This window comes from Acipenser ruthenus, chromosome 43 (assembly GCF_902713425.1).
Source record: "Acipenser ruthenus chromosome 43, fAciRut3.2 maternal haplotype, whole genome shotgun sequence".
NCBI lineage: Eukaryota > Metazoa > Chordata > Actinopteri > Acipenseriformes > Acipenseridae > Acipenser > Acipenser ruthenus.
In genome coordinates, this window is record NC_081231.1 from 2,756,809 (window position 1) to 2,779,540 (window position 22,732).

Here is a 22,732-nt window from a genome sequence, read left to right on the forward strand (position 1 = left end):
CTCCACGCCAGGATTTTATTGCCTTAATAAACCATTTATCAGAGAGATCAGCTGATAGTGAGAGACTGAAAGAATCCAGTTCAAAGAGTGAGCACCAAATATACACCACAGATAATCTCATACACTACAGCTAATCTCATACACCACAGCTAATCTCATACACCACAGCTAATCTCATACACCACAGCTAATCTCATACACCACAGCTAATCTCATACACTACAGATAATCTCATACACCACAGCTAATCTCATACACCACAGATAATCTCATACACTACAGCTAATCTCATACACCACAGCTAATCTCATACACCACGGCTAATCTCATACACCACAGCTAATCTCATACACTACAGATAATCTCATACACCACAGATAATCTCATACAATACAGATAATCTCATACACTACAGCTAATCTCATACACTACAGATAATCTCATACACTACAGCTAATCTCATACACTACAGATAATCTCATACACCACAGATAATCTCATACACTACAGCTAATCTCATACACCACGGCTAATCTCATACACCACAGCTAATCTCATACACCACAGCTAATCTCATACACTACAGCTAATCTCATACACCACAGCTAATCTCATACACCACAGCTAATCTCATACACTACAGCTAATCTCATACACTACAGATAATCTCATACACCACAGCTAATCTCATACACTACAGCTAATCTCATACACCACAGCTAATCTCATACACTAAACCCAGTGACGATCAGCGAGAAAGAAAACAATGTTTCGGCTGCAGAGTCTTCATCAGGGTATTGACTCACAATAAAGTTAGCCAAGCAACAGACAGATATTTATTAGCAGTATGCTTTACTTCAAAAATAAAACCTTCTTTTGAGAAACATATTCCAATGGCGTTACGTTTTTGAGCAGGTCGAACAAGGGAACCAACCTGAATCATCACACAATAAATGGTAAACCGCGTCCTGTTCTAAACAGAATGGGCACTGATCTACAGCTATGGCCAAAAGTTTACCTGGAATTTTAGGACTGAGACATACTTAACATCATGTAATCAAATAAACTACACAATGATATCGCAAAAGTCTACCAGAAGCCATTGTAGCAGCACAGTATTTCATGTTAGCTTTCGAAATGTCACATTTTTCAATTTGTCAGTTTTTTCATTAAGTATATGGAAAGTAGTATATAATTCAATATGCTAACGTAACATTATTCAGCAGGTTTCATTCCACTTTATGAAGCAAAATGTGTTCATTCTACAGGGTGATGCAAAACCTTTGGCCATAGCTGTACTATTTCAGCAATAATACTGTGCAGGATCCACCACTGCAGACGCCAGAGCGTTTTGCAATGGGTGGTTTAACAGCATTCTCCAAGTTGGGGATACAGACAGGTGTGTCTTTGAGCTGTCTGAATACGCACACCTCCACACACACACACTGTACAGCTGCTTCTTCACTAAAGTATGCACTTTTAAAAGCTTCCCTGTCTCTCCATTCCCCTCACAGACCGAGGGAGTCGCTATCAGAGGAGGAAACACTGGCTGCTGCTTTGCTAAAAAAAAAAAAGTAAAGAGTACAAGCCTAGAAAAAGTGAAGCTCTATATTCTAAAAGAACCTGTTCTATAAAATGAACAGAGTGCAATCCAGCCTGTGAGGCTAGAGAGAGAGAGAGAGAGAGAGAGAGAGAGAGAGAGAGAGGGAGAGAGAGAGGGAGAGAGAGGGAGAGAGAGAGAGAGAGAGGGAGAGAGAGGGAGAGAGAGAGAGAGAGAGAGAGGGAGAGAGAGGGAGGGAGGGAGAGAGAGAGAGAGAGAGAGAGAGAGAGAGAGAGAGAGGGAGGGAGAGGGAGAGGGAGAGGGGGTGTAGCCATGTCAACCCTGTCAGCCCTGCCCTCTTTGCTGGAATACAATCAATCTGCAATGCTTCCAGCTCAGTAGCAGCAGACTGCGAGCTGGAGAGATGGGACTGAAGAAGCTCCTTGGCTACCTGCTGCCAGTCACACTGTGGGTCTTGGGAGTGCGAGAGACCTGGGGTCAGATACAGCCCTCTGAAGGTAAGAGACCTGGGGTCAGACACAGCCCTCTGAAGGTAAGATACCTGAGGTCAGTCACAGCCCTCTGAAGAGACCTGGGGTCAGACACAGCCCTCTGAAGAGACCTGGGGTCAGACACAGCCCTCTGAAGAGACCTGGGGTCAGACACAGCCCTCTGAAGAGACCTGGGGTCAGACACAGCCCTCTGAAGAGACCTGAGGTCAGACACAGCCCTCTGAAGAGACCTGGGGTCAGACACAGCCCTCTGAAGAGACCTGGGGTCAGACACAGCCCTCTGAAGAGACCTGGGGTCAGACACAGCCCTCTGAAGAGACCTGGGGTCAGACACAGCCCTCTGAAGAGACCTGGGGTCAGACACAGCCCTCTGAAGAGACCTGGGGTCAGATACAGCCCTCTGACGAGACCTGGGGTCAGTCACAGCTCTCTGAAGAGACTTGGGGTCAGTCACAGCCCTCTGAAGAGACTTGGGGTCAGACACAGCCCTCTGAAGAGACCTGGGGTCAGATACAGCCCTCTGAAGAGACCTGGGGTCAGTCACAGCCCTCTGAAGAGACTTGGGGTCAGACACAGCCCTCTGAAGAGACCTGGGGTCAGATACAGCCCTCTGAAGAGACCTGGGGTCAGACACAGCCCTCTGAAGAGACCTGGGGTCAGACACAGCCCTCTGAAGAGACCTGGGGTCAGACACAGCCCTCTGAAGAGACCTGGGGTCAGACACAGCCCTCTGAAGAGACCTGGGGTCAGACACAGCCCTCTGAAGAGACCTGGGGTCAGATACAGCCCTCTGACGAGACCTGGGGTCAGTCACAGCTCTCTGAAGAGACTTGGGGTCAGTCACAGCCCTCTGAAGAGACTTGGGGTCAGACACAGCCCTCTGAAGAGACCTGGGGTCAGATACAGCCCTCTGAAGAGACCTGGGGTCAGTCACAGCCCTCTGAAGAGACTTGGGGTCAGACACAGCCCTCTGAAGAGACTTGGGGTCAGACACAGCCCTCTGAAGAGACCTGGGGTCAGATACAGCCCTCTGAAGAGACCTGGGGTCAGTCACAGCCCTCTGAAGAGACTTGGGGTCAACAATGGAAAAACACATCGAATAGAATTATTATTATTATTATTATTATTATTATTATTATTATTATTATTATTATTATTATTATTTCTAATAGTAGTGGTATGTTTAATTACAGTTTGATTTTCATGAACAGTTTAATGCACACAACTTTTCATTTGGGTGGGTTGCAGTGCGCAGGTGTAGAGGTGATGCGGTGCTCAAGTAATGACAAGTAATAACAACGTTTTATTTGATCCTGTTTATAATCCAGGTCGTTATGATGTTTTTTGGTTCTCCTTTTGTTTCGCTCGCGACCATAACAAAGGAACAGATCGCTTAGCCACGCCCCCTTTTGTACCGTCAGTCACGCCCCCTTGGTTAGCGAGTGCAACCGTTTCTCCTCCAATCCACGGTTGCCACATCGCTTCCCTTCTGGGGCGATGACTTGGTGTACCGTAGCTCCGCCCCCTTTCTAGATGGCCGACTTCCACCTTTCCCTGGAATTAATTGTCGGGCCATCCAGTCCGGGGCACACTGTTCCCTTTACACAGCGCCCTCACAGGTCGGGAGGGAGATTTATAACCAAGATTCATTCCTTCTACGTCACAGTAATGAAAAGTATCCATGTTATTTTTTAATGTAAAATGTAATCCGTTGCCACATTTACCTGCATGAAAAAGCAACCATTACAGTTACAAGTTACTGAACAATGTAATCAGATTACAGTAACGGATTACATGCAACACTAATTATTACACAAATAAGCAGGAAGAAATTATTATTTTTTTTGTAGTTTATAATTTACAATTCCGATGGTGTGTGGTACACTTCCTGATGCGGCGACACTTGTTGAGGAGAGACAGGAACACGTTCTGAGAAGGGCAAGACGAAGAGACCCTGCATATTCAATCCCAGGGTTATCATCTCACTCCGCAGGTCATCCTAGACCTAATAGCTGAATTGAGGGATTAGCTAGACCCTAGCGTAAATCTAGGGACCGCTATCCCTGCACATGTGAAAGTGCTGTTTTTCTCTGCACTACTTAGACTGTGGTTCCTTGAGACCACAGTTGGAATGTCTGGAGGGAGAGCCCAATCCACCTTTTCCAGAGTGTGAGCCAAGAGGACTTTGCTGCCCTTCATCTGACATTTTTTTGCTTTGTATTTTCGTGCTCCACAAATGTGACACAGCGCCTGCTGCTCTCTGTACTCCTAACTCTGCAGTGAGACCGATGCGCTCATTGAGACCCTCATTGTCATAATTGCAGATCATTGTTTGTGTGTGTTGAGTAATTTGCATTGCTCTTAAGCCGACATAGGGCGCAGTGCAAAATAATTGCCTGGCTGCAATGCAATTTGAATTTTGCATCCAGAATTATTTGCACTGCACCTACCCCTAAATGTAAGTTTGAAAAGGTCACTGGAACGTTTCTCCTATACTGCTGGAGAACCAAAAGGACAAACAAACTTACGTCAAGACGTATTGCACAAAAATAAATTCTCCAAATTCTCTTTTTAACAAAATACAGAGAACTGCAGATATAGTTTGAACACTTGTAGCTCACAAAATAGTTCCACATGTGTTCTCCGCCAGTCACATCCATTCATTACACAGGTCTCAAATGTGCAGCTTTGAAAGGAGCAACTATTATAGCAAACATTTTCATATTGAAACATGAGCTCTGGTACTACACTAGGTTGAACAAATCTCTGTTACAAGCCATGCTTTTAGACTCTTTCAGTTCCTGGGTCATTAACCTGGAGGGTGGAATTGTCCCCACCCCTTCACTGGCTTGTCTGTCAATAACCAATCAGCTGCTTCCCCTGTTCAATGACATGCTGTCAGACAGTAACAAAGTTCAAACAGATAACCTGATGATAAGGCACAGAAACTGAGAGCTTCCTTTAACCTAACGCTGTACCAGAAATCATGTGAGCTATAACACGTGTTTCTTTCAAAACTGCACACTTGAGACCTGTGTAGCTAAGGGAAGACCAAAAGGGCTCAAATGTATGGAATTGTTTTGTTAGTTATGGGAATATGCACTCAGAATAATTTTGTCCTAAATGCAGTTAAGAAGAAACATTCTGGGGACTTTTTAAAATATTTTCTATACTTTCAGACAGGATGTTTAAGAAAGTAGACATGATCTATAACAGCAGTGCAAATGATGTTAATAACTATTTTTTGACAGCGCTTTGGGTGAAATCTTTCATTTCAGACGCATCTCATTTTGTTAGCAGAAACATTCAAGATCTAGATCTGATTCAAACAAGAAGGAAACAAGGCTCTGAGACATTCCTCAGGCAGTGAGAGAGGCAGGGATGGGTTGTACAGAGATGGGTTTTCATTTCCTCCTTCACTGCCCCCAACGGAAGTCCGGACATCAAGAACAGATGATTTCTGACTTTTGGTGCTTCCAGTTTGTATGCAGCTTCAGACTCTCTGTTTCAGTGCGTGTGACAGAGAGGACAGCCTGCACTGTTCATAGAGCAGCATGACTGGAGGCAGGGAGCCCAGTGCCTGTACGATACACATGTTTGAAGTCTAGGTCAAACACAAATGCACTGTTTTGTTGTTCTCACGGAACAGCTTAATTCTCTGCCTGAAATTCCCTGGGTCGTCCTGGTTCTGAGGAAGGTGTCCCGGGATTTCAATATGCCTTCCCGGGACACTGAAAGATCTTGGTTTTTAATCTTATCCAGTTTTTAATCTTATCCCATGTTTAATCTATCTAAATCAACAGCACCACAATGCAAGCACTGTTAGCTGAGCACAGGTTAAATAAATCAAGGTGATATTACTGCAATAGACTATGGTCAGTACTATAATAGTAATATTATCAATGTTACCTATTGGATGAGTGTAGAATTTCTAGAGAGTTTCAAATTTTAGCATCCTTCTGTTCAGATGCCCTGGTATTTTGTACCTTAGGCTTAGGGTTAGGGTTAGTGTTAGGGTTAGGGTTAGTGTTAGGGTTATGGTTAGTGTTAGGGTTAGGGTTATGGTTAGTGTTAGGGTTAGGGTTAGGGTTAGTGTTAGGGTTATGGTTAGTGTTAGGGTTAGGGTTATGGTTATGGTTAGTGTTAGGGTTAGTGTTAGGGTTATGGTTAGTGTTAGGGTTAGTGTTAGGGTTATGGTTAGTGTTAGGGTTAGTGTTAGGGTTATGGTTAGTGTTAGGGTTAGTGTTAGGGTTAGGCTTAGTGTTAGGGTTATGGTTAGTGTTAGGGTTAGGGTTAGGGTTAGTGTTAGGGTTAGTGTTAGGGTTAGGGTTAGGGTTAGTGTTAGGGTTATGGTTAGTGTTAGGGTTAGGGTTAGGGTTAGGCTTAGTGTTAGGGTTATGGTTAGTGTTAGGGTTAGGGTTAGATCATGCAAAAAAAAATAGACATTAAGTACATTGTAACTATGCATAATAACATTGTAATTATGTGTAAGTACACATGTATTTACTAAATAAGTACTATGTAAATACACAGTGATTAGAGACACTTAATGTAAAGTGTTTCTGAAGTGTTGGAGTGTGTCTTGTTATAATTACTCAAACAGTGTGTGTCGAGGGGCTCCGAGTCTTGAGTAGATGTAATGTTAGGAAGTTGGATTGTCATCTGCTCAGAGCAGCTGTGGAAGTATTTGTGGATCACAATCAGAACTGTTTCCTCACAAGACATTTGTTTACTTGAAGTTTATCTCAAACCCCACTAGATAACCACAGGACCCACCCTGATACAATCTGAGTTTGGGAGGATTGGGGGAATTTGTCGTCTTTTTCTGAGTTTCCTTCATTTTGGTGCACAGATGCACTGATGAGTCACTTTGGTTTATATTAGGGATCAGAGGAAGTTAGTTTCTGCTGAGAGATGAGAAGATATCACAGGGCACAGGGGATTGCATAACCGACCATCTGAATCAGAGCGCTAAAAATATGCAGAAACTCACAACAGACAACTCACTTAGTCACTGACCCTCTCCCTCCTGGTCAGTTTGCTCTCCCCTAAACTGCATGGTAGGATGTGTATATATATATATATACATACGTGTATATATAGACATGTTTCGGCATGTTTAACATGCTTTTGTCAAGCATGTTCATATGTGGGAAGCACAGAAATGCATTCCTGTAATGGATACCTGTCTGCATCATAAGGCTCTCTTATCTGCAAGTTTTATAAACAAAACACAGACCTTTTTTTCAAGCAAAATTGTAGAAAAATACCCTGGGAAAAAAAGCCATGGAAACCAAGGATTTACTGGAAACAACCAGCTTCATATCAACAAGAGACTCATTCAGAGAGGCTTTTTAGAAAAGAGTAAGACAATAAAAATATCAGAAACTTTAATCCTCACAAAGCCATGTTTGTATTCAGCAGGAGAAACAAGGTCTGGGGGAAAAACAAAACAGACATTTCTCTATTTTAAGAAACAAAATATCTGACAAAGGTCAAAAATACATCACAGTATATTGTGACCAATGTCCAGAAGTCGTTGTCCGGGGTGATACAGTTTGAAAAGGGGTTCAATTATTTTTCTTTACTTTTTTGTTCTTCCAGTGGAACTCCTGAACACCCTGAAAGAGACGAAACTGGAGTGGATCCCAGCGAAGGAAAAGACAGTGAGTTGTGTTGTAATGTGCACCCCATTTATCAATCATCTTGTTGGGGCGCCTCTTTCAGTGTTAGGTCAGGGCAGGCCGAAGGTGGCCCTTCCACTCCTGGTCTTTGTTCCAACCTATTCTAAATAGTTTAATTGAACCAAGTAAACCTCCACCCAGACCCTGAAATAGATCATGATATCATTTTAGGTGTTAAACACGGAGTGGAATGGACCTCCAGGATCGTGATTGGACACCTCATGCCTGTTAAACCTTTCTTTTATTGATTGTAGGCTTTCTGCATCATCAGTGTGAGACTAAAGGAACAGAGAGAGGCTAATATGATTATTAGTCTCACCTTTAACGCCTGTAAAAAAAATAGTCATCTTTAATAGATATTTCTATGAGCCCTGCTGAGCTCAAACGTTTTCAAAATAAGTTTCAAGGATTTGATGAAAAACAAAACAAGAATTGGAAACTATATGTCATAAATGATACCCGGCTTCTTTCTTTATCCTTAACCAATCAGCTGCTTCCTCTGTTGACTGACATGCTTTCAGCCGGTAACATGACCCAGGGTACATTGCTGGGGTGCAATGACCCAGGGAAAAAGGACATAGAAACTGAGAACTTCCTTTAACCTAAAGCAGTACCAGAGATCAGGTTTAAAACAGAAAACCACATGTGTATTATAACAAGTGTTTCTTTCAAAACTGCACATTTATCTCATGCAGTCAATGGAAGTGCAAAACAGGTACGATTTACAGAATTGTTTTCTTAACTACAATTATGTTACGTGACTGTCTGTCTGATTTCAGTGGAACTTGAACTCACTTCCCTTTGAGCTGAACACTCCTCACCCAGTCTACCAAGCTTGCAGCTACGACAAGAGAAACACCTACAAGCTGCTGTGGACCAACTGGATTGCACGAGGAGACGCCAATCACCTGCTTGTGGATCTGGGATTCGCTCAGGAGGAGTGTGACAGAGAAGAGCCCGTCTGCCAGCTAGAAGTCTACTTACTGGAATCAGAGGAGCCTTTATCACATAGAGGGCTCAGCGTGTACCAAGCCTCCGAGCCCATCCCAGTGAACTCCACAAAGCATTTCCACCACGATTCAAGCCCTCAGACGAAAGCAGAGAGCACAAACTCAGTCTCTGCTTTAGACTTGGGCCCCCTCTCTCAAGCCGGGTTCCACCTGGGCTTCGGTTATTCCGGCCCCTGCATCTTCCTCTCCAGGGTCAGGGTGTATTTCAGGAAATGCCCAGGCTTTTCTGAGGGCCGGGCCGATTTCCCTGGTGCGGCTGGGGGGGCCGGCCAGATAAGGGGGGCCTGCGTTGAGAATTCCATTGAAGTGTCTCCCCCACTCAGGGAGTGCGGCGCAGACGGGATTTGGGGGGACTTGGAGGGGCAGTGTGTGTGTGACAGAGGATACCAAGAAACTGGGCATCACTGCGAAGGTAAGGGTTGTCTAAAGCAATACCTGCGCAGAGGGGACTAAAGGGGACCTCTCTATAGCACTGGCTCTTTTAGTCAGCACATCCTGGGGGCTTTTTAGAAAGGTTTAAAGCACCCCTCAATAGAGCTCTCAAACAGGTCTTCGTTCTACATCTGGTAGAACACTCTGCCCAGTGGAATGTAGCGCCTCCTAGGGTTTTCAGGGAGCGATGCAGGGTTCAAATCAGTAGCCTAACTACAACACTACCAGCAGAATTAAATACATGGTCAACACACCCAGCTAAGTCACAGTGGTGAATAACTGGGGTATAATCACAGGCAAGAATAAAAAGCCACAGTGTTTATTAAGAACATAGACACTGAAGGTAGGGATCAATCCAGGTAGGATTGCAGCGTTTATATAATCAGCTGATTACTACAACCAGTCAGCAGCAGCTTCAGGAAATCCAGCAGTGTGGCCGTGTGCTGTCCTGGATATACAATACAACAGACTACCCAACAAAAGAGTGTCCTACAGAAAAAGAAACCCCGGAAAACAAAAACCACAACAGTAATACTGAAAAAACAGAAACGAAAATACATCATATGAACTGCGAGAAGAATGCATTAGATAAAATAACTAGGCTGATCCCAGGACTCAATGAGCTATGAGGACAGGTTAAAAGAATGAAATCTCTTCAACTTAGAAAAAGAAGGGAAACAGGGGACTTGATTGAAATCTTTAAAATCATAAATGGTCTAGATAAAGTCAACCCAAGACACGACTTCAAACTCAGCACAGAGAGAACAAGCGGGCATGAATGGAAGGTAGGAAGCACTTTGCGACACAGAGAGTTACAAATGCATGGAACAGCCTATCGGGTGATGTAGTAGGATCTAAAACACTGGGAACATTTTAAAAAAATAACACTTGATTCTGTCCTATTAAATTAGGTCCCCCTTTGAAATCTTAGTTAATATATTGTGTGGGGGGGCCTCTCTTATTATACAGAAATAATTTTGAATGGCGGATCAACGTACACAATTTCAAATCTTGAATTCTCTCATTTTCCGCTCCCCTCTCTAGCCTGTAGGATTGGATACTACAAGCCGGCCAATCGCAGTGAGGGGTGTCAGCAGTGTCCGCCCAATAGCAAGACAGAGGCAGAGGGAGCAGAGTCGTGCCAGTGCATGATGGGATACTTCCGGTTGGACAGTGATCCAGTGGAGCTGGGCTGCACCAGTATGTACAGAGTCCCTGCCAGCATATAATACACCTCCACTGTCACACTGCAAAAAACAAACCCAGTGAAACCACTAGGCAGTATTAAAGGCAGAATGAGCAGCGTGTACAAATTGAAATGATTCTCTCAATCATGCATTGTATTTCCTGTTCTTATTTAGTTTTATCATCACGTCCTTCTTTTTTTAAAACGTTCAGCAGGGTTCATGGCAATGTCTGTTAAAGACCATGACAAGATGCTTCTAGTTAGTTCCACACATTTTGTTGCGTCACCAGTGTGAGACTAAAGATAAAAGCCTTGGCAGGCGCCACTGCAGAAACATGCTGAAAACGAAGAACAATTGTCCCACACAGTCATTCTGCATTGAGAGTAAATTGAGAATATTTTGTGGTACCGCTGCTTTTTGTGGGATGGCTTGTGCATTAAAATCTTTTTGCATAGTTCCAAGGCTGGTGACATCATGATTTTCTTTCCTTGCTCCATGGTTGATTATTCACATGATTGAATTGGTATTTCTGAACTCCCCCCAACAGAGCCCCCCTCTGCCCCCCAGAACCTCACATTCTCTCTCCACCAGTCCTCGGTGACTCTGTCCTGGGACCCCCCTGGTGATCTGGGGGGCCGGGGCGATGTCCAGTATGCAGTGGGGTGCTGGGAGAGGGCAGGAAGTAAGGACTGGGAGCGCTGTGGAGATACTGTCCACTACCCACGGACTAGCAGACTGACCAACACCACGGTCACTGTGACCGGCCTGCAGGGGGCGCTCCAGTACCGGTTCCATGTCGAAGCCAGCAACGCGGTGTCGGCAACCAGCGGAGCAGCTCGGGCTACCAGTGCAGTCAGCATCACCAAGTGTGAGCCCTTCTTCACAGTATTGTATCCACATGTCCGTTGTTTTCTATTGTCTTCTGTCTCTGTGATGATCGCCTCTTTTTCTCTCCCCTTTTCTCTTTTCTCCTTTCTATCCCCCTTTCTCTCTATATGACTCCCTCTTTCCTCTTCTCCTGCTAGCCTCGCTCCCCCTCTTCCTTCTTCTTTTTCTTCTTTCACATTCATCTATATTCTATAGTCCCTCCCTCTTTCCTTTCTCCTCTCTTTCCCCATTCTGTTTCCCCCTTTCTCTCTCCTCCTCCCCATTCTCCATCCCCTTCTCTTGTCCCCTCTTCTCTATCTCTCTTCACCCCTTTCTTTAGCTCTCTTTCTCCCTATTCTCCTGTCCGCCCCTCAGTGTAGGTCATGGTTACTTTCTCATGTTTCTTGATGTTACAGCCCTGCCAGGGGGGTGACTCAGTGTTTTTAAAGGTTTGTGAATTTCTTTTCCCAGGGGAACCCCAGCCTCCCCTGATCACCACCCTCCCTGTGTCTGAGAAGCCGAGCTCAGTGCAGCACTATGTGGTGCTGGGGGCAGCACTAGGGGTCGCTGTGCTCATCGCTCTCATTGTTATAGTGCTGATTGCCACGCGGAACAAATACAAAAAACTAGCGTGAGTTCAGATTACTTCCATTAGCAAAGAGGCAGCAATTTTAAAGTGTCAGAGTGTTTAATAGTAACAAATTAACTTTACCCTCTCCTCCCTCCCCCTATCTCTGCTCTACCCATTCTCCTTCCCTCTCTCCCCTCTCTCCTCTGTCTCCCCCTCTATCCTCCACTCCCCCCTCTCCTCTCCTCCTCTCCCCCCTCCTCTTACCCACTTTCCCCCCTCTCTCCCCTCTCACACCCCCCCTCTCCTCTCTCACACCCCCTCTCTCCTCTCCAGTAGAGAACAGGAGGTGGAGTTGCTGCCCGTCAATTCTGGCCGAACCTACAAGCGACAGACTGAGGAGGTGACGTCTGTATCAGAGGGGGTGACCTGTGAGTGTGAACCATATTGACCACTGATCACCTTCTCTCTCTCTCCCCTCGTTTTCTCCTCTTCCCTTCTCCCTCTCACCCTCCACCATCTACCCTCTCCTTCTCTCTCCCCCTCCACCCTCTACTTTCTCCCCCTTATTCCTCTCTCCTTTCTCTGTCCCCTCTTTCCTGTCTCTCTTCCCCTCTTTCCTGTCTCTCTCACCTCTTTCCTGTTTCTTATCCTCCCCTCCTCTTTCCTTCTTCCCTTGCTCTCTCCATCTGATCCCTAATAGGAATTGTTTTGAAAATAGTTTGGAATTCTTCACACTTGAGTGGGAGGGGCTTCAGTACAAGGAAGTACAGCAGATGATACGATTTGAGAAATAGCAACGTCTGGCTGTCCTCAGAGCTCATTGTACTTTAATAGATGTTGTTTCCAAATATCACAGTGAATGTGCAATTCAGTAGCCATCTATCTGTGTTCTGATTTGCGACATTTCCTTTTCATTTTACATAGGGCACTGTTTACCCATGGTGCAGCATGCTTAGAAAAGTTTGAGTTTTAACTGGAGCCACAATATCAGAAGTACTCAGTCTCTTCTTCTCCCCCTCTCCTCCCTCTCTCAGGGCAGTGTCTGGGGGTCAGTATCAGGTACTCAGTCTCTTCCTCTTCCCCTCTCCCCCCTCTCTCAGGGCAGTGTCTGGGGGTCAGTATCAGGTACTCAGTCTCTTCCTCTCCCCCTCTCCCCCGTCTCTCAGGGCAGTGTCTGGGGGTCAGTATCAGGTACTCAGTCTCTTCCTCTCCCCCTCTCCCCCGTCTCTCAGGGCAGTGTCTGGGGGTCAGTATCAGGTACTCAGTCTCTTCCTCTCCCCCTCTCCCCCCTCTCTCAGGGCAGTGTCTGGGGGTCAGTATCAGGTACTCAGTCTCTTTCTCTCCCCCTCTCCCCCCTCTCTCAGGGCAGCTTCTGGAGGTCAGTGAGCAGTTGAAGTCCAGTCTGAAGGATGTCCTGGTGGAACGCAGTGAGCTGAGTCTGGGTCGGGACTTGGGTTCAGGTGAGTCTCTCCTCAGAGATAATAACCGCAGTGTCTTAATAACCCAAGTGTTAGGAACTCATATTCACAAAGCTGGTTTAATTTAGCTTGGCCAAAAGTTTTGCATCCTCCTCTATAGAAAGAACTAGTTTTGCTTCATGAAGTCGAATGAAATCTGCTTAATAATGTTACGTTAACATGTTGAATTACAGCTTTGTAGCTTTCAGAATCTAACATGAAATACTGTACAATGATTATGGCTTTTGCGATATCATTTTGTAATTTCCTTGATTACATGATGTTAAATAAAATATCTAAATTACGTTCTAATATATATTTTTTTAATTATGTCTTAATCCTAAAATTCTAGGTGATGCAAAACCTTTGTCCAGAGCTGTATACTTCAAGTTCTCTTGAATGAGTTTTGTTTTTTATTTTGTAACATAACAGGTTTTTTTTCTGCTTTCAAAAATGAATTAAAGAATATCCTGTTATCTTGAAGCAATATGTACTATATCAAATTCTGAATAGTTAAAATAAGCAAAGGAACCCACTGGGTCTGTGTCTCACTGGGTCTGTGTCTCACTGGGATTTGTGTCTCACTGGGGTCTGTGTCTCACTGGGATCTGTGTTATTATTATTATTTTATTATTATTATTATTATTTATTTTTTTAGCAGACGCCCTTATCCAGGGCGACTTACAATTGTTACAAGTTATCACATTATTTTTTACATACAAGTACCCATTTATACAGTTGGGTTTTTACTGGAGCAATCTAGGTAAAGTACCTTGCTCAAGGGTACAGCAGCAGTGTCCCTCAGCTGGGATTGAACCCACGACCCTCCGGTCAAGAGTCCAGAGCCCTAACCACTACTCCACACTGCTGCTGTGTCTCACTGGGTATTATTATTATTATTATTATTATTTATTTCTTAGCAGACGCCCTTATCCAGAGCGACTTACAATTGTTACAAGATATCACATTATTTTTACATACAATTACATTATTATTTTTTTTTTTTTTTACATACAATTACCCATTTATACAGTTGGGTTTTTACTGGAGCAATCTAGGTAAAGTACCTTGCTCAAGGGTACAGCAGCAGTGTCCCTCACTGGGGATTGAACCCACAACCCTCTGGTCAAGAGTCCAGAGCCCTAACCACTACTCCACACTGCTGCCCTGGGTATGTGTCTCACTGGGTTTGTGTCTCACTAGGGTCTGTGTCTCACTGGGGTCTGTGTCTCACTGGGTATGTGTCTCACTGGGTTTGTGTCTCACTGGGGTCTGTGTCTCACTGGGCTCTCTCTTTCCTGCAGGGGAGTTCGGTGCCGTGTATGAGGGTTACTTCAGACCAACGGACGGGCCAGAGATCAAAGTGGCGGTGAAAACGATGAGAGGTGTGTAACACGGAAACATACCCCCCTTAGTTTGAAGCAGCCCATAGTTAACAAACATGGGGCACAACAATTTAGAGTGTCCATTTACTTCCCCCCCAAGTTTTCTCCTCAATTTAAAAAGCCCAACTCCGCTCCCTCACCACAGCAACTCCCCACAACAGCTCAGGAGAACTGAAGGTCAGCGGTGTCCTCCGATCCCCAAGCCAACCGCCTCTTTACACCCCGGAGCTCCACAGCGGCTGTGAGCTACTGCCCCCTGGAGGACACACCCTGCAGGTGTTTGAGCTCACCTGGCCAGTAGGGGCCGCTGCAGAGCGGTGAGGCAAAACAGTCCCTGTTGGTATTGCCTCCCTAACCCAGCACCAGAGTCAATGCTCCCTGTGGAATCCCCAGCGAAGATCGCCAAGTTGGCACAGCCAGGAACCTGCACCCCACTGACTGTATGACTCACCTTCCACACCATGTGGTCGTGTCTTTACCAGGGGATATCCTTGGGAACCCCTGTGCTCCCCTGACTGTATGACTCACCTTCCACACCACGCGGTCGTGTCTTTACCAGGTGCTAACTTTAAGCCTTCTTATTTTCAACATACATTTTTTCTGGGGCTCACAAAACAATAAATAATAAATTACTCACCTTTTAGTGTAAAATATTTATTTTTGAGTTGACTCAAGTTTATTGTAACATCATGGGACCTGTTAACTGTGCACCAGGCTGCAGGGGCTTTGCTGCTCAATGCCATCATTTTCAATTCATTCTTTGCTTCTGACCAGCAGCTGACCAAACGCAACCGGGATATCCAAGCGCAATCACAGCAAATGAAACGGGTGTCAATCATACCTGACGCTTTCCTATTGTTGGCTTTGGATCCCAGTATCTCCGCCCCACTCAATCACAGCTCAGCTCAGCTGCTCAGAAACGACTCATGAACTGAAAGTGCTGAAACCTGTTGTATCATTAACAGGGTTCATGGGGTTCCAATGAAGAACCCCAGTCAAACACTCTGAAAGGTGTAGTAAAGGAGGAAGCCCAATCATAACTACGAGCAGTACTGTATGTAAGAGGCTGTCTGTCTGTCATTGTAGTGGGGCTCTACAGTCAAGAGGACCTGGAGTCTTTCCTGAAGGAAGCAGAGATCATGCAGAACTTCAACCACACCAACGTCGTCCGACTGTTAGGTAAGAAGCAAGCAGCCTGCAGATACAGCAGAGGGTATGTGAGCAGGGCAGGGCAGGGCAGGGCTAGGCAGGGCAGGGCAGGGCAGGGCAGGGCAGGGCTGGAAGAAGAAGATGATCACAATCCAAGAAGAAGCTGTATCCAGGCCTGTCTGTGCTGCTGTTCAGTTTATCGCTGTGAGATCAGAGCAGGAAGGAGACTTTAGAAAGTGAACCAGTTCAAAGTGTTGTGGCTCCTGTGCTGGTGAAGTGACCGCTCTGTCCTGTAGGGGTCGCTCTGGAGTCCAACCCTGAGTCACGCATCCCCTCGCCGATGGTCATCCTGCCCTTCATGAAGCACGGAGACCTACGGAGATTCCTATTGGCTACACGGCACGGAGAGATCCCCATGGTGAGACTGTAATCAGATTGTAATCAGACTGTAATCAGATTGTAATCAGACTGTAATCAGATTGTAATCAAACTGTAATCAAACTGTAATAAGGCTGTGAATGGGAAGTCCACACGTTTATATCATCTGCAGCTTCTTAATGTTTCGTTTCTTACTTGTTTAATAACCAACAGGAGGAAACAGAATCTGGAGTTCTTGTTATAAGGGTTCTCTCTCTCTGCTCTCCTCTCTTCCAGTGTGTTCCTCTCTCACTCTGCTCTCCTCTCTTCCAGTGTGTTCCTCTCTCACTCTGCTCTCCTCTCTTCCAGTGTGTTCCTCTCTCTCTCTGCTCTCCTCTCTTCCAGTGTGTTCCTCTCTCACTCTGCTCTCCTCTCTTCCAGTGTGTTCCTCTCTCACTCTGCTCTCCTCTCTTCCAGTGTGTTACTCTCTCATTCTGCTCTCCTCTCTTCCAGTGTGTTCCTCTCTCTCTCTGCTCTCCTCTCTTCCAGTGTGTTCCTCTCTCACTCTGCTCTCCTCTCTTCCAGTGTGTTCCTCTCTCACTCTGCTCTCCTCTCTTCCAGTGTGTTCCTCTCTCACTCTGCTCTCCTCTCTTCCAGTGTGTTCCTCTCTCACTCTGCTCTCCTCTCTTACAGTGTGTTCCTCTCTCACTCTGCTCTCCTCTCTTCCAGTGTGTTCCTCTCTCACTCTGCTCTCCTCTCTTCCAGTGTGTTCCCCTCTCACTCTGCTCTCCTCTCTTCCAGTGTGTTCCTCTCTCACTCTGCTCTCCTCTCTTCCAGTGTGTTCCTCTCTCATTCTGCTCTCCTCTCTTCCAGTGTGTTCCTCGCTCACTCTGCTCTCCTCTCTTCCAGTGTGTTCCTCTCTCACTCTGCTCTCCTCTCTTCCAGTGTGTTCCTCTCTCACTCTGCCCTCCTCTCTTCCAGTGTGTTCCTCTCTCACTCTGCCCTCCTCTCTTCCAGTGTGTTCCTCTCTCACTCTGCCCTCCTCTCTTCCAGTGTGTTCCTCTCTCACTCTGCCCTCCTCTCTTCCAGTGTGTTCCTCTCTCACTCTGCTCTCCTCTCTTCCAGTGTGTTCCTCTCTCACTCTGCTCTCCTCTCTTCTAGTGTGTTCCTCTCTCTCTCTCTGCTCTCCTCTCTTCCAGTGTGTTCCTCTCTCACTCTGCTCTCCTCTCTTCCAGTGTGTTCCTCTCTCACTCTGCTCTCCTCTCTTCCAGTGTGTTCCTCTCTCACTCTGCTCTCCTCTCTTCCAGTGTGTTCCTCTCTCACTCTGCTCTCCTCTCTTCTAGTGTGTTCCTCTCTCTCTCTCTGCTCTCCTCTCTTCCAGTGTGTTCCTCTCTCACTCTGCTCTCCTCTCTTCCAGTGTGTTCCTCTCTCACTCTGCTCTCCTCTCTTCCAGTGTGTTCCTCTCTCACTCTGCTCTCATCTCTTCCAGTGTGTTCCTCTCTCACTCTGCTCTCCTCTCTTACAGTTTGTTCCCTCTCAGACTCTGCTGCGCTTCATGATTCACATCTCCTCCGGGATGCAATACCTCAGTAGCAGAGGGTTTCTACACCGGGACCTGGCAGCACGCAACTGCATGTGAGTCCTGAACCCTTGAATGAACCCCTCCCTCTCCCCTCAACACCCTGGAGAGTGGGGATTGGGAGGAAAGAAGGGTAGTCTCTAGTAGTTGGAGCTGAGAAACTGGGAGGGAAGCAGTGTGGCCTATTCTTGAGAGCTGAGAGACTGGGAGGGAGGGAGGGAGGGAAGCAGTGTAGCTCTAGTGGTTAGAGCTGAGGGACTGGGAGGGAGGCAGTGTGGCTATAGTGGTTAGAGCTCAGGGACTGGGAGGGACGCAGTGTGGCTATAGTGGTTTCAGCTGAGAGACTGGGAGAAAATGTGGCCCTTTCTTGAGACCTGAGTGTCTTTATTAACATGTCCATTGTCTCCGGGCAGGCTGGGAGATGATCTCAGGGTCTGTGTGGCTGACTTCGGCCTCTCTAAGAAGATCTACAGCAGCAACTACTACAGACAGAAGGTGGCGATCCGGATGCCTGTCAAGTGGATGGCAATCGAGAGCATGGCAGAGTCTGTCTACACAAGCAAGAGCGATGTGGTGAGGAGAAAGAGAGGCAGTTAGGAGAAAGAGAGGCAGTGAGGAGAAAGAGAGGCAGTGAGGAGAAAGAGAGGCAGTGAGGCGCTAAGAGAGCAGATAGACCGCAGGCTAATCCAATCACTTCTCATGGAGACTGAACTGCTCCCTCCCTCACCCCCTAAGAGAAAGGGTGCTCCCTCCAGTCCAGGGCAGGCTTGAGGCATGGAGACTGAACTGCTCTATCCCTTCCTCACACCACTAAGAGAAAGGGTGCTTCCTCCAGTCCAGCGCAGGCTTGAGGCATGGAGACTGAACTGCTCCCTCCCTCACCCCCTAAGAGAAAGGGTGTTCCCCCCAGTCCAGGGTAGGCTTGAGGCATGGAGACTGAACTGCTCTCTCCCTCCCTCACTCCACTAAGAGAAAGGGTGCTCCCTCCTGTCCAGTGCAGGCTTGAGGCATGGCGAGCGAACATCTCTCTCCTCTGCTGGTTTCAGTGGTCCTTCGGGGTGACGATGTGGGAGATCGTGTCTCGTGGCCGGAGCCCTTACCCTGGAGTTCAGAACCACGAGATGTTTGAGTTCCTCGAAGCAGGGAATAGACTGAAGCAACCGGCCGACTGTGACCCCAAGCTGTGAGTAGAACATCCTTCTGTATCACTGTGCACAGTTACAAAGAGGCCCCAATTCTGGGGAGGGCTCCTCCCTTCACAGGTGATGATGTCACACAAACCACACTGATAGACAGGCAGTTCAGGGTTAGGTTTTTTGTCTCTGAAATTTTAAAGACTTCATTTGTCTCCATGTGAGTGACCTAGATAAAAAAAGTATTTTAACAAATAAATAAATAAATAAATAAACAAATAATATATATACTTTCCTTTGAATAATGCATTGTTCTTGATATATCGTTGATGGTTACGGCTTTATTTTTTTTACAGTAAAAAATGTCTTATTTCACAGTCTAAAAATGGGTATTGCAAGATATTTAATGATTAAACATAATATTTATTAAAGCAGAACAAATATATAAATTTCTCTAGAGTAATTAGACAACAAATGTTCTTAAATATTTAAATGCTTACCTCAAAAACAATAAATGCTAAATTTTAGACTATTATTTTGAATTTTATGTCCATCTTTTAAAGACATTCTGTTTTCACGATCAGTGAATTATCAAACAAAATAAAAACATAAATACATGTAAAAATAACAACAGATATGTGAAATGTTCTCTTCTTGTACTGAACAGATCGATCTTAATATATGTATATTTACGCTATTCTTTCAGAAACTGGAATTTTCATGGGGAACTACATAGTACACAGCACTTACTAGTGATCATTACCAGTTCAATATTTTGAAAGCATTGTTTATTGTTATTTTTATCCTGTTCTACCCTACAGATGAACCAAGTTTCCTTGAAAAGAATAGTTTTGCTTTTATTCAAACTTTATTTTGAGGGTACAGTTAGTGCTTGACCAGGATGTAGTACAGTATGTTCTCCACTAGAGGGCTCTACACCCAAGGTAATACGTTTGTGTTTGAAAACGGCCCGTTAAGCTCACTGGGCCTCTTTGATCATTCTCGGCATGTAAACTCTTGAAAAAAAGCAAGTGAAGATCAGTGAAGAGACTGCTGTTAACCAGCAAGGAAATCAAAGCTCCCTGATTCCGAGCATCTGATTGATCTCAGAACCTTGTCAAGTCAGGTCATAAAGGATCCCAGTGATTCTGCCTCAACAACATGACAAGGTAGCCCATTCTGTCACCTCACCACTCTCTGTGTGAAGAAGTGTCTCCTTCCCTCTGTCTTAAGTCATTTCATTTCCAACTCTGCTGGTCCTGGTTTCTGAGCTGCGCTTAAAGTATTGGTCAAATTAAAAATACAGATGTCTATGGCAGGCAACTAGAACTGAAGAGCAGCTCCTGAACTCCTAGTCAAAGCAGCACAGACTGAGCAAGAAACACAAAAGCATTCATTTCAGTAACTGCAAAAAGAACCTCTCAGAATGACTGCAAACATCACAAATCAAACGCAGGCTCAATCTGCCAAAGTGTGTTTAAATCAGTAAGTGTCAGCGCCCTCTAGTGTCCAGCAGTGTATTGCAATCCCTTTAACATCTCCTCCCCTCTCAGGTACCAGCTGATGACTGAGTGCTGGAGCCCAGACCCTTCGGACAGACCCAGCTTCTCAGAGCTCGAGGGCAGCCTGAAGGAGCTCCTGGCCTCCCTGCCTCCTCTCCATGCCAAGGAGGAGGCCCAGTACATCAACCAGGGCCTGGAGCTCGCGGTGCAGGGACTGGGGGGAGACGAGGACAAAGCCCAGGGCAACCTGTACCTGCCCAACCCCACTACAGCACCCCTAGAGGACAGCATGGCTTCCTGCAGCTCACAGGACGAACAGGGATATCAGGTCTTCAGCAAGTTTCAGTGAATAGTAGCAATTTCCCTTACATGAACACAAGACCCCTTATCTCAGTTTTTACCATTTTTTTATCGAAACAGTCCCGGTTTTTACAAAAGCTATAGGTCGTTATTTAGCAATTCTAAACATATTTTACACCTGAAACAGAGAGACCACCCGATATTAACACATATTATCAAACATTCTCGCGACACCCAACTGTATAAAACACAGTCTAGATCAGCCAAGGTAGCAGTCTAATGACAAGCTACTGTGAATCTGCTTTCCTTTTGCTTTGCTGGTAATACACAGACTGTGCACTAGATGGTGCTGGCGCTTACTGATATAAAGACACTTGGGCAGATCTCCCCTACACATGTCTATGGCAGACACCTAGAGCTGAAGAGCAGCTCCTGAACGTTCACTGTGGCCTGTGACAAGGTGAAATTATTGAAAGCCATCAGTGGTTTACGGAGTGTGTTACAACATTTGACCAGAAGGTGGCGCTGCTGTCTAAGGAAGCTTTTGATTAAGTTGCAAAAGGCTGTTGATTTGCATTCAGAAAGCCGAGATATGTCTTACACAGTTCTACAGCTATGGACTGGCATCCTTTAAGCCCCGACTTGACAAAGTTTTGAGAACCAGCCAGCACTGATGGGCTGAACGGCCTCCTTTCTTATGGTCTTCTCGTCTGAATACAATTTCTCACTTCTTTATTCAGAGTTTTGTAACTTCAACAGTAAAACTCATTTTTTTCTGTGCTATGGTACTAACACACATTTCAATAAACATAATATAAGATATTATAGTTATTACTGAAATATTGTGTTTAATTCAATTTTTGATGTATATAGGGCAGCAGTGGTTAGGGCTCTGGACTCTTGACCGGAGGGTTGTAGGTTCAATCCCAGGTGGGGGGACACTGCTGCTGTACCCTTGAGCAAGGTACTTTACCTAGATTGCTCCAGTAAAAACCCAACTGTATAAATGGGGAATTGTATGTAAAAATAATGTGATATCTTGTAACAATTGTAAGTCGCCCTGGATAAGGGCATCTGCTAAGAAATAAATAATAATTATAATAATAACACAAGCTAGATCAGCACACTAATGGCTTAGAAAAGAGCTGCCCCATCTAGTGAATCTAGTTTGTTTTGCTGTCTATGTTGAATACCTGAGATGCAAAGCCTGTTCACTAGATGGCGCTGTATCCCCCCCACTATACAGACACGGATGTAGCTAGCCTGTGTTATACCTGCCCATAGTGAAAGATAATGGGGAGTTTCCATGTGTGTTCTAATTTTACTGGAGACATTGTGCTCGAGCCAAATGAAAAATGGCCCTATTCATTCGGGTTTGCATTGTCTCACTTTATTTTAGTTTAGTTTAATTCAGTTATTCGTGTTTTACGTTATGCTCACGAGTAAATGAGATTTACACTATCCCTCTCTGTGGCCACAAACCTGATCTTCTCGCCCAAACGTGCCACTTCACATGTAAATAACCACACATGGAAGCTCCCTCAATGACAACTGCGCTTGGAGAGCTGCTTCTAAACAGAGTAAACACAATTTTGAGAAATTGCAGTAAGAAACACTCAGAGTCATTAACAATGTAAACAGTGTGCAATTTAAAACTACTTTATAATTCTAAATTTTAAAAGATATTAAAGATCATTTACTAAAATCATAACTTTTAATAATGTCAGCAACTAATGTTAAAAACTGTACAAATATGGATTTTACTAATTTACTATATAAAACTTTTTTTTTAGTATGTTTGTAAATACAGTATCAATTTATATTTATATTGCAAGTTGAATAAAATGTGTTTTTTGAAGATGAATGATTCTTTTATTTTTAGGATGTATACATATAAAAATGCCAAGCTTGTTTTAAATGAATGCCACACGTGATATTTCTTTCATGTATCTGTAATCCTGTTATACGATTGCATTAGTAACATTATTTAGCACATGCTATTAAGAGTATGAAGTCTGGGGATACACAGAGGTGTCCGTCTGTCCGTTTGTATTGTCACACATCCGT

At 45.0% G+C, this 22,732-nt stretch overlaps 1 protein-coding gene across 1 annotated transcript; it reads left to right on the forward strand.

Moving 5' to 3' along the window:
• Positions 1–1,876: 1,876 nt before the first annotated feature.
• Positions 1,877–22,529, forward strand: LOC117967732 (tyrosine-protein kinase Mer-like). Its single transcript, XM_059012088.1, has 15 exons — positions 1,877–2,058; positions 7,657–7,718; positions 8,516–9,158; positions 10,223–10,378; positions 10,913–11,233; positions 11,704–11,863; positions 12,137–12,231; positions 13,168–13,263; positions 14,565–14,645; positions 15,732–15,824; positions 16,091–16,212; positions 17,677–17,786; positions 18,144–18,303; positions 18,777–18,913; positions 20,417–22,529. The coding sequence occupies exons 1-15, from the start codon at positions 1,965–1,967 to the stop codon at positions 20,712–20,714; spliced, it is 2,628 nt and encodes an 875-aa protein (XP_058868071.1). The 5' UTR covers positions 1,877–1,964; the 3' UTR covers positions 20,715–22,529.
• Positions 22,530–22,732: the final 203 nt, after the last annotated feature.